The sequence below is a fragment of the Jaculus jaculus genome, chromosome 2 (genome assembly GCF_020740685.1).
Source record: "Jaculus jaculus isolate mJacJac1 chromosome 2, mJacJac1.mat.Y.cur, whole genome shotgun sequence".
Classification (NCBI taxonomy): domain Eukaryota; kingdom Metazoa; phylum Chordata; class Mammalia; order Rodentia; family Dipodidae; genus Jaculus; species Jaculus jaculus.
This window is the reverse complement of record NC_059103.1, coordinates 199,760,554-199,772,828: the sequence shown is the minus strand read 5'-3', so window position 1 is coordinate 199,772,828 and position 12,275 is coordinate 199,760,554. Positions and strand designations below refer to the sequence as shown.

The 12,275-nt window shown below is 51.9% G+C and overlaps 1 protein-coding gene across 1 annotated transcript in view; it reads right to left on the bottom strand.

The window, feature by feature from the left end:
• Window positions 1-12,275, bottom strand: part of Col22a1 (collagen type XXII alpha 1 chain) — a 266,961-nt gene that overhangs the window by 215,783 nt on the left and 38,903 nt on the right. Inside the window, exon 4 of the mRNA XM_012948295.2 lies at window positions 4,507-4,581. Coding sequence (XP_012803749.2) covers window positions 4,507-4,581 — 75 coding nt within the window. The remainder of the gene's footprint in view (window positions 1-4,506; window positions 4,582-12,275) is intronic.

Here is a 12,275-nt window from a genome sequence, read left to right as displayed (position 1 = left end):
TCACGGTCAGTGTCAAGGAAGGACAGCCTCATGGCCATAGGCTTTGGCTCTGGGGCAGTGAGGTGTGGGACGGAGGTTTAATTCTCCTCAGTCACACATCTGCAGGAGGCTGACACCTCCCATGGCAAGCAGATATCCCTGCTCATTGCTCCTACACAGAAGGTAAAGATTGGGTTATCCCAAGAATGGCATGAGAGGCTGAACGCCCATGATGTCCATGGGCCACAGGAGACTGGCAAACAAAACTCACCACTAGCCCTATGTCCTTCCCTGTGGTTCCTACAGTGGGAGGCCTTCACCGAGCGCCTGGAGCAGTGTGGAGGGTGGGCAGGCTCGGGTGACTAGGTCCCGGGGCAGCCGTGTGTGGAGGCTGACATCAGTACAGTGGTGACTTACAAGTCTGACACTGTGTGCCCTGCTTTGAGCTTTCAATGTTAAGGCGTGTAGGACCATGCCTGGAACATGGTGAGTGTCCACCAAATACCAGATGATTACACAATCCCCTGCCCTGCGTGAGATCCTGAGCACTCCTCTGTCCTGTGTCATGCCCTGAACAGACACTAGCAGGTGCAGCGGGAAGGGTCGGTGGGTCTCCTTGGCACTGCCATACTTTCTCCCTAGATACATTTCCCTAGATCTCCTCCCTGAAAGAACAGATCATATTAGATCATCTTTTATGCCTTTAGCACCAATAGCTATTGATCACACTTCCCCCAATATCCATGAAAAGTTCTGACATGCAGCCAGACTACACTTCTTGCGTAACCATGACTCTGTGTGAGCGAGCAGAGGAGCCCTCTGTTCAGCCAGCCCGAGGATACAAGCTGACGTGTGATGGCCGGCAAGGAAGAAAGCAGGCTCCCATGTACACCAAGGGCATTAATCCCATGTAAGGGTAGGATGGGCTATAGGGACTCACAATGTTTAGTGGAGCCAAGCCACCCTGCTCTCACAGACTGGGCTGGGTGACTCTGATTCTGCTGAGTCTATTTCCTTAACTAGAATATGCAGGGCATAACTCCTTTCAGGGCTGAGATGAGAGGTAAGTGGCGATGTCATCAGGTGCCCACACTGAAGCCAGAGCCCATTAATCCCGCAGGTGGTGCTATGAGCTCTTTCTGGAGACCACGATGCCCTCTGTAAAACCCCTTAATGTAGGAGCCTTGGGTCCCAGAGACAGCTTAGCCATGCCAGTTCCTAGACAGCCCAACACTGTCGCCTTGACTAGGAAGGACCAGGCTCCAAGAAATGACCGTGGAAAAGAGCAGTCGCCCTGTCTGTCAGAGCGGCGTCCTAGTGAGTCATTAAGAGGCCCCGGCAGAGATGATCGACAGCACAGTTAGTGTGGCCTATCTCCTCTCTACTAAGCGGGCACGCTCTGTGGCCCAGTTGGAATGGAGACTGACTGCACAGGGGGCTGCCGTCCAGGCTCGCCTGTGGTCAGAGACATTAGGTACCAACAAAAATAGCACCTTTGCACAATGAGGGGCTTCCTGACAACCCACAGGGCTGCTCTACCTGTGCCAAAGTCGGTACTGGTGCCCCTGTACTGAGGCACTCAGTGGAGCCCCAGCAGAGGGATGGACTGCTGCCTGGAAGGGATCTGGGCAGAGGGTGGCTGACCTTGAAGCCACTAGATGCCCTCAAATACTTGGTGCCTCAGAACTAACATCAAGGGAGACTGGGCCAAGACCTCAAGTAGGATCCACTCACGCTCACAGAAAAGCAGAGCAGGAAGGACTTGCAAGGACCTAGGCCAGCCCTGTGGTGCTGTGGCGGGTGTCCTGGGGGCTCAGGGTCAGCTCCATGGGCAGTACTGGGGATCAGCCTCACACCTGTTAGACAAGTGCTCTGCCACTGAAGCTATATCCCTAGCACGTTTTTTTAAGATTTTAATTTTTTGTTTATTTTATTTATTTATTTCAGTGCGACAGACAGAGAGAGAAAGGGGGAAAGAGAGAGAGAGTGGGTGAGCCAGGATCTCCAGCCACTGCTAACAAACTCCAGACGCGTGTGCCCCCTCGTGCATCTGGCTAACGTGGGTCCTGGGGAATCAAGCCTCAAACGGGGTCCTTAGGCTTCAACAGGCAAAAACTTAATCACTAAGCCATGTCTCCAGCCCCCATTCCTCCAACCCTCCCAGCTCATTTTAGTTTTAATTTAAATTGTCTAGGCTGGCCTTAAACTCACTCTGCAGCCCAGATAATCCTTGAACTTGTGATCCTCTTGCCTTAGACTCCAGTATAGCTAGGACTACAGACCTGCACCCCCAGGCCTGGTTTGAAATTGGGTTTCTTTCTGCAGGCAGGGAGGAGGCCTGGAGGGGAGAAACAGAATTAGCCTCCATTTGGCAAGGTCTTCCTGGCGAGGGGGCGGCTCGGCAGGGGGACCAGGGAGGAGCAGTTCTCTTCGGTGAGCCCGGAGGCAGGATGGCTCCATGACTGACTCCACGCTCAGCACCCTGGGCAGAGGGCCTCAGCACAGATGCCTGCACTTCAAAGGCACCTGAGCTAGTAAAGTGACATGAATGACCAGAGCCACCTTTATCTCAGGCTGTGACAGACTCATTAGCACTGCTTGCTGCCAAAGTCCACCCAGCAAGGACAGATGGGCAGCTATCTTCGGTGGCTATCCTCACCAGTGCTGGCCATTCAGCGCATCAGCGCAGCTGCCTGGTGGGTCAGCAGGAGCCAAGGCAAAGGCGGGAAGTGCCTGCTGGAGGGTGACACTCAAAGAATATAGGAGAAAGCTACCCCCCCTTTTTTTTAGCAGTCTCAATCAGGGATTGAGGCTCACGAGATGCCACCCAAAAGCTGGAACTCATGTCTGATCAAGACTGATATGCAGCCCCCGGCCCCGCCCAGTCTAGCAAGCTACCTAGACAGATGGCCCAGCATGGGCTGGCCCAGGAATCTGCCTTCTAAATTCACCAACCAACCATGTCTTCCCCTGGCCTGTAAAGGCTCCTGTCCTGAACTCTGTAACTCTGCCCTGCTCCGCTCCGCTCAGCTCTCTTTCTCTGCTCAGCCTGCCTTCCTCTCTTCACTAGGGCCACAAGGACACACATGAGCCCGGCTTCCCCATCACCATCACCCAGCCTGGATGCCTGGCTGGGAAGGGGGCGGGGGAAGAGCATAAAACTGTTCTTTGGTTGGGATGGCTTTTCTGTTTGTCTCTGGTCTATAGTTTGGGGCAACTTCTGTCTTTGATTACATGCATGGTTTTGCTCTGCTTTCTGAATCTGCCATGTGCGGGTTCTTCCTAAGCGTCCCTACACAAGCTCCTATATCCATACTTCCCACATGTTTATGACTGTTCTAGCTTTCCTTCCCAGATCCCAATTTCCCTTAAATAAGCCACGAAATTTGTGATTTTCCCCTCACTAAACTTAATAATTCATAGTTTATCCTTCCTTAGTCTGTCTTTATCAATTCTTTGTTAAACGTAGGACAGAACCAAAAACTTGAGGCTCATATATTGGGGGACCCCACCTGAATCCCAAAATCCTACATCAGCATGAAGGTGGTTACCCAGCAGGTGACCACCCTGGATCCTGCCAGGAACCCCTGGGAATGGATCAGATGTGACTCTGAAAAAATCCCATCCAAGTAGTGTGGAGCCCCAAGAAGGCTCTATACCAAGTCACTGGCTGAGAGCTACTCAAAGGTGCATCAGATCTCTAGCACACAGGTACAGTTGCCTTTTACCTTCTAGAAAAATCTCTGAGGCTCAAAGACACAGATGTTGAACCTGGCATTCCACAGGGGCACACTGACATGGCATCTGTCTGGTCTGTGGGCAGGACACTGGTGGTACCTACCTGTGCGGTTTCTAGTTCTGACTTCAAATGCTCGCGCCCAGGTTGGGAGACAAGCACACAGCTGGAAGGGGACCCAGCAAAGGGGAGGAGGGAGATGATGTAAGAGAAGCTAGCAAGAAGTAAATTGCCTGCCAGGCTGCGTGCGTTCAAAGTGCTTAGTGGACCCTCACAGTCATGGGGATGTGCAGCACTTTGGGGATGATGGGGTCCCCACACGCACACACTCCTCCACGTCCCTTCTACTCTGGCATCCGCAGAGACAGCCTTTGACCAGTCTCCGAAGCGCGTCCCCGCCACAGCTCTGCAGTCTCCTGTCGGCTCCCCCACGTGCTGGCTCTCCACACACTTATGGTGCTAAGTCAGTCTCCCTTCTCTCCAGCGTCTTCCTCCAGGTTTGCAGATCAATAGCTTGCTTATTCGCCAACTCCTGGGTCCTTCATCCTATGCATTATTAGTGACTGCTACTGGGTGGCCCCAGCCTGCCTGGTAGAAAACTATGAAAACTCTTTAGTGTTGGGAGGTGGGGGGGCGTTACTGACACCTGCACGGTTCAAACCATTCCACCAGACCTTTGGTGACACAAGAGTGGGGAGAGGATCAGAGGACCACCCTAGTGTGGATGAGGGTCCCTTCAGGTCCAGCGAGAAGCACATGAAAACAAGCCCGTGTGCTGGTGTGTCTCTTACCTGTGATCTCCTTGGTCCCTCCATTGGTGTGCTTAAAGCGCTCTCCTTCTACGCGGACACTAGGACACAGCACGTCTGAGAAAAGCAAGAGGAAACAGACTGATGAGGAAACACACCCACTGCCAACCCTGCGATAGCAAACAGATCCCAGTCCACCTTCAGCTTGGGCGGGCTCCTGGCCCCAGCAGCTCAGAAGCTGCAGAGAGCACCATACTCAGCTATTTCATGTGTTCATGGTATTGTTAGGCACCAACTCTATGAAGACCATGCTTTGTTCTGGGGCGATGAAAGAACAAGGCATTGCTGCCACTTCCAACGAACTTATTGCCTCATCCAGTAGAGGGCGCCACACACAATCAATATTAGCAACACAATGTTAACTTGGATGGTGGCTGGCACACTTGGAACACAAGTGTGCCTCCTAACCTGTGTAAGGAAGTGAGGCTTTCCTAGGAAAAGTTCCTCTTAAAAGAGCAGTAAGGGGGCTGGAGAGATGGCTTAGCGGTTAAGGCATTTGCCTGCAAAGCCAAAGGACCCACGCCAGATGCATAGGAGGCACATGTGTCTGGAGTTTGCAGTAGCTAGACGCCCTGGCATGCCCATTCTGTCTCTGTCGCTCTTCTCCGTCTCTCTGTTCTTGTAAATAAAATCTTGTAAATAAAATGAATAAAGTTTAAAAATAATTAAAAGAACAGTAAGGTTGAGGTGAACAGAAAAGAGAACCAAAGGTGTAGACAGGTTAGGGAACCTCACCATTGGGGGGGTACTGGTGTTCACTTGCATATGAAAATGCCAAGTCAGTGAGTTGTCAGTCAAGTGGGAACTGTGTGCCAGAGGGGGGAGGACCAGCAAGGTGTTCCCTAGGCCACCCTATGGATCTGCAGCTACAACACTGAGAAAGCCCATAGGAAGCAAATTTGTCAGTTACACAAAAATGAGTAATATAATAAAATGTTACACTTATTGTGCAAATGTCTTATCTTAGAGTTTTCAAGAATCTTTACTTTAAAAATCAATTGAATGGCTAGAGAGATGGCTCAGCAGTTAAAGGTACTTGCTTGCAAAAGCTGATGGCCTGGGTTCAATTCTCCAGCACTCACATAAAGATAGATGCACAAAGTTGACACATGCATCTGGAATTCATTTGCAGTGGCAAGAGGCCCTGGCATGGCCATTCTCTTCCCACCACTGTGTGCAAATAAATAAATAAAATATTTTAAAAATCAATTGAAAGGTAATGAAGTCTTTTGGTCTCACAAGGAGCCCTAGCTCTGATTTTTAACGTGCTGGGGCCGAGCGCTGGCACTAGGACCCAGAAGCCAGTAGCTTGGGGCGTTCTTTGGGTGTTCCGGGATGTAAGTTAGTGGAAGAGGAAGATGCGTCCCCCCACATACACACATGTACCTGTTGTGGGGCTGCTTTAGCGACGGGGCCAGACAAAGCCCAGAAAAGCTGTGGGGCTGGAGCAAAGAGGCACCATCTTAAACGTAGCTCCTGAGGTACTTGTTTCCCTCCCTGTGACCCAGCCCTGCCCAGGAAGCAAGTTGGTTATCAAGTATTATTATTTTGACCGCACATTACTGGCAAGTTACACCTTCCCACCACTTCTTTATGTAGCAACTGACTGTTGGTCGTCATCGGGGGCATCAGGAGTGCAGGAACCCCTTTAGCTCATAACAGCAAGGGCAAATGAAGGAGCTCTCCCTGCTTTGAAAGAGGTTATTTTTAAGGTTGATCCTTTAAGGCACCACCAAGTCTGACAAGCTCTATGGAAGGGGTTATTTTGGAAGCAGCACCAAGATGTCTGTCTGGGACTAAGTCTAAGAGAAGACACAGGCGCTGGGTAATATTTAGAGGTTCCGCCCAGGACAGCACACAGCTGTGGGGTGCGATCAATTGCTTTAATTTTGGCAGTCCTCTGGAGAGCCAGGCAGGGATTACATAATGTAAGTGAGGTTAAAATGTACAAGGAGTTGACTCACAGGGTCCCATCCTCAATGGTGAGCAAAGTCTCCAGAGGCTGATGGTTAGTGCTTGAGGCAGACCACTCCACTGAATCATTCCTGCTTGTGTCCCAAGGGGAGGACCTCATTCCAGAACCCAGATCCAAGGCCAGTCTGAACATCACAAGCACAGAAGTGATCGAAGGTCTTCTCAAGGGAGGGAGGATGTGCCCAGGGTGCTTTGAGGAATCATTCCTCAAACAACTGGGAACCACCACAGGCCTTCAGGCCGTGCAATCACTCAGCCTCCAACATTGCAGAGGCTCAAGAGGCGATGCATAGCCCACCTGGCTGAGTCAACCCAAAAAGGCTTCCAGCAGACTCCCTGACAATGTTTGGTCCCTTGAGGGTTGCCCGTGTAATGGTTGAATCTCAACTCTCCCACACAGGCTTATATTTTGGACTCTGTTTTGGACCCAAGCTACTGGCGCTGCTGAGGGAGACCCTGGAAATTTCAGGAGTTCAGACCAACCCGTAAGTAGCTCACTGGCGGCAGCTCGGAGGGTTCTACCTGGCCCAGGAGACTCGCGCCTCTTCGCAGCGCGCTGCCGCGTGAACAGCCTGTCCTGTGCTCCCTCCTTCACAAACCGGGGCTGCTCCACATGCCTCCCTCACAGGAATACACCCAAACCCCTGAGAACACGAGCGACAACAAATCCTCTCCTTCCTTCAGCATTTCTCTGAGGTATTGTGGTCACAGTGACCCAAAGGTAATTAACACAGCCTGCTGGGTGGGGATCTAGGCAGAGAACCCCAATCACCCTCAATCACCTTGCAGTTCCCTTAGGCTAAGTCAACTCCACATCTGGGGCAATGTTCACTTTCAAATGCACCCATTTATTCAAACTGAAACATTAATTGAGCTCCAGATATGCTCCAGGCATCCACCTTGTTTTAAGAATGTAAAGACGGGGGCTGGAAAGATGGCTTAGTGGTTAAGTGCTTGCCTGTGAAACCTAAGGACCCCGGTTCAAGGCTCGATTCCCCAGGACCCATGTTAGCCAGATGCACAAGAAGGCGCACGCATCTGGAGTTTGTTCACAGTAGCTGGAGGCCCTGGCATGCCCATTCTCTCTCTGTGTCACTCTCAAATAAATAAATAAATAAACAAAAAAGTTTAAAAAAAGAATGTAAAGACAGAAAAGACTTCACCACAGCTCCTGCCCTCAGAGTGCTGGTAGTGACTTCAGCACCACTGAGGGAAGGAGACCCCCTCAGAGCCCACGAGTCCCAGAGGTGAGTGACACGGCACTGAAGTCACTGGTGGGCATATCTGCCTTCCGGTGGCTGGCTGAATTCTCAGTTCATTTTCATGCAGCCACTGTCCCCACAGGTCTAAAACCACCACAGTTCTTTAGTTAATCCTGAGCAGAAACAACCTTTGCTTGGAGGCAAATGTTGGATGGTGGCCAGCGTGGCCTTTTAAGCATAACGTTCATCATGATCTCAATCAGCCAGTGAGAAGATGCTATGGACTCCAGGTTCCTGTCACAGAGGGGTGACAGGCACCACGAGCTGTCAGCTCATTCTCACTCCTAACTTCTGTTGGCCAATCAATGCCACTCCAGCTCAGAATGTCAGAGTTTTTAACCCTCAGGAAAAACTCCAATGACTGACTGTTCTACGTCAACTGCAGCTATTCTGTTCCTCATCCTCAAGCGTCTTGTAGCTAGGGATGGATGCAGGCCCGCTTCTACACAAGGAAACAACAGAAGTTTGCTGTATTGGGCAGGAGGAAGTAGGTAGACTGTAAAAAGCTCTTGATTTTCTTGCTGCAAGGGGACAGACAGATATAGGGAATCAGTAACTCTACTTTCTTCACGTTATTTCAAATGGGAGTCATGATGTCTGGGTGGGGGGGGGGGGTGCTGCCTAGTATATTGAGAAAAGAAGGACTTCCAATTCAGCAACCAAAAAACCTAACTATGTGACTAAGTTGCTATGGTCGGGTCTTCCTCCTTTGCAGTTGAGTGTACCCCAAAGTGTGCAGGAGCCCACTTCCTTTGAGCTGTACCAAGAAGTCCAGACAGAGGGTCTTCTGGAAGGTTGGATGATGCCCTTTCTGGATGCTTGCACAGCAGTACCAGGTGTGAGGACCGACACGTCATTCTCCTGGGAGAAGAGCTACTGCTTTCACTACCCCAAGTCCGCCAGCCTCTCCGGTCACCATGTGGCGCCCACAGAAGCAGTGACTTTTGGAGTTAAGAACAAGGACAAGGTCTGAGGAATCAAATGACCTGCTTCTTTTGTTCATGTTTGGTTTGTTTTCCTTTGTGAGAAAACAAAAACACAAAGAGGGAGATATGGGCTTACAAAGACCCTGCTCCCTCTGGGAACATTCGATTTCTCCACACAGGCATTGTCCCTTTTACTCTTTAGGTAACTAGAACAAATCCCCTAGGCTTCTAGAGAGAAAACAGATACCTTGGCACAGCTCAGGAGGAGCCTGGCTAATCACAGCGGCTGCTCAAGGGGCAACATGAATACGTGCTTCAGTCTTTCTGTACAGGCATCTGAATGTTCTTGTCCTCAGTTTACCAGACAGAAAGGAGGGAAGGTACATTTGCACATTAAGGGCAGATTTCTGATATCCACAATACTCATGGATCTGTGTGTAGGACACAGAGTAAATGCCCCTTTCTTGGCCCTCAGCCAGGTTTTTCTAGTTGGAAAAGAGGACAGATACCAGCAGTTACTGAGCACCACTGTATGATAATCACCTGAGTTGAGGTTTAACACACAACCACGATCCTATGAGGTAGAATTGGTTTCCACGGCACATGCAACAACCAATGTCTAAGAAAAGTTGACATGAGTGATAAGTGCTGCTCTCACTGAGACTCTGACAGGCAACACCGAGGAGCTGATCAGAGCAGGAGCCTAGAGGATGAAGAGAGCTCAAGACTAAAGTAGACTTCCAGCACACCCGCCCAGGCGCTGGAACGTGGACGAAGAGAGGGCAGAAAGTGTATCATAACCACGGGGGGGGGGGGGGGGGGGTAGGAGTACCTGAGGCATGGTCCTCCCCTCCCACCCAGTGACTGACTGCTGCACTCACAAGCTCATGGCCAATTCCAGTAACTCCAATGGGGTGGGCCTTCAGTGGAATGGGGGTGGGGAAGGGGGATAAGAGTAACTCCAATGAGGAGGACATTCAGTGGAATGGGGGTGGGGAAGAGGGATCAGAGGAACTCCAACGAGGAGGGCATTCAGTGGAATGGGGGTGGGGAAGGGGAATCAGAGGAACTCCAATGAGGAGGACATTCAGTGGATTGGGGGTGGGGAAGGGGGATCAGAGGAACTCCAATGAGGAGGACATTCAGTGGAATGGGGGTGGGGAAGGGGGATCAGAGGAACTCCAATGAGGAGGACATTCAGTGGAATGGGGGTGGGGAAGGGGGATCAGAGGAACTCCAATGAGGAGGACATTCAGTGGAATGGGGGTGGGGAAGGGGGATCAGAGGAACTCCAATGAGGAGGACATTCAGTGGAATGGGAGTGGGGAAGGGGGATCAGAGGAACTCCAATGAGGAGGACATTCAGTGGAATGGGGGTGGGGAAGGGGGATCAGAGGAACTCCAATGAGGAGGACATTCAGTGGAATGGGAGTGGGGAAGGGGGATCAGAGGAACTCCAATGAGGAGGACGTTCAGTGGAATGGGGGTGGGGAAGGGGGATCAGAGGAACTCCAATCAGGAGGACATTCAGTGGAATGGGGGTGGGGAAGGGGGATCAGAGGAACTCCAATGAGGAGGACATTCAGTGGAATGGGGGTGGGGAAGGGGGATCAGAGGAACTCCAATGAGGAGGACATTCAGTGGAATGGGGGTGGGGAAGGGGGATCAGAGGAACTCCAATGAGGAGGACATTCAGTGGATTGGGGGTGGGGAAGGGGGATCAGAGGAACTCCAATGAGGAGGACATTCAGTGGAATGGGAGTGGGGAAGGGGGATCAGAGGAACTCCAATGAGGAGGACATTCAGTGGAATGGGGGTGGGGAAGGGGGATCAGAGGAACTAAAATGAGGAGGACATTCAGTGGAATGGGAGTGGGGAAGGGGGATCAGAGGAACTCCAATGAGGAGGACATTCAGTGGATTGGGAGTGGGGAAGGGGGATCAGAGGAACTCCAATGAGGAGGACATTCAGTGGAATGGGAGTGGGGAAGGGGGATCAGAGGAACTCCAATGAGGAGGACATTCAGTGGAATGGGGGTGGGGAAGGGGGATCAGAGGAACTCCAATGAGGAGGACATTCAGTGGAATGGGGGTGGGGAAGGGGGATCAGAGGAACTCCAATGAGGAGGACATTCAGTGGAATGGGGGTGGGGAAGGGGGATCAGAGGAACTCCAATGAGGAGGACATTCAGTGGAATGGGGGTGGGGAAGGGGGATCAGAGGAACTCCAATGAGGAGGACATTCAGTGGAATGGGGGTGGGGAAGGGGGATCAGAGGAACTCCAATGAGGAGGACATTCAGTGGAATGGGGGTGGGGAAGGGGGATCAGAGGAACTCCAATGAGGAGGGCATTCAGTGGAATGGGGGAGGGGAAGGGGGATCAGAGGAACTCCAATGAGGAGGACATTCAGTGGAATGGGGGTGGGGAAGGGGGATCAGAGGAACTCCAATGAGGAGGACATTCAGTGGAATGGGGGTGGGGAAGGGGGATCAGAGGAACTCCAATGAGGAGGGCCTTCAGTGGAATGGGAGTGGGGAAGGGGAATCAGAGGAACTCCAATGAGGAGGGCCTTCAGTGGAATGGGAGTGGGGAAGGGGGATCAGAGGAACTCCAATGAGGAGGACATTCAGTGGAATGGGGGTGGGGAAGAGGGATCAGAGGAACTCCAATGAGGAGGACATTCAGTGGAATGGGGGTGGGGAAGGGGGATCAGAGGAACTCCAATGTGGAGGACATTCAGTGGAATGGGGGTGGGGAAGGGGGATCAGAGGAACTCCAATGAGGAGGACATTCAGTGGAATGGGGGTGGGGAAGGGGGATCAGAGGAACTCCAATGAGGAGGACATTCAGTGGAATGGGAGTGGGGAAGGGGGATCAGAGGAACTCCAATGAGGAGGACATTCCGTGGAATGGGGGTGGAGAAGGGGGATCAGAGGAACTCCAATGAGGAGGGCATTCAGTGGAATGGGGGTGGGGAAGGGGGATCAGAGGAACTCCAATGAGGAGGACATTCAGTGGAATGGGGGTGGGGAAGGGGGATCAGAGGAACTCCAATGAGGAGGACATTCAGTGGAATGGGGGTGGGGAAGGGGGATCAGAGGAACTCCACTGAGGAGGACATTCAGTGGAATGGGGGTGGAGAAGGGGGATCAGAGGAACTCCAATGAGGAGGACATTCAGTGGATTGGGGGTGGGGAAGGGGGATCAGAGGAACTCCAATGAGGAGGACATTCAGTGGAATGGGAGTGGGGAAGGGGGATCAGAGGAACTCCAATGAGGAGGACATTCAGTGGAATGGGGGTGGGGAAGGGGGATCAGAGGAACTCCAATGAGGAGGACATTCAGTGGAATGGGAGTGGGGAAGGGGGATCAGAGGAACTCCAATGAGGAGGACATTCAGTGGAATGGGGGTTGGGAAGGGGGATCAGAGGAACTCCAATGAGGAGGACATTCAGTGGAATGGGGGTGGGGAAGGGGGATCAGAGGAACTCCAATGAGGAGGACATTCAGTGGAATGGGGGTGGGGAAGGGGGATCAGAGGAACTCCAATGAGGAGGACATTCAGTGGAATGGGGGTGGGGAAGAGGG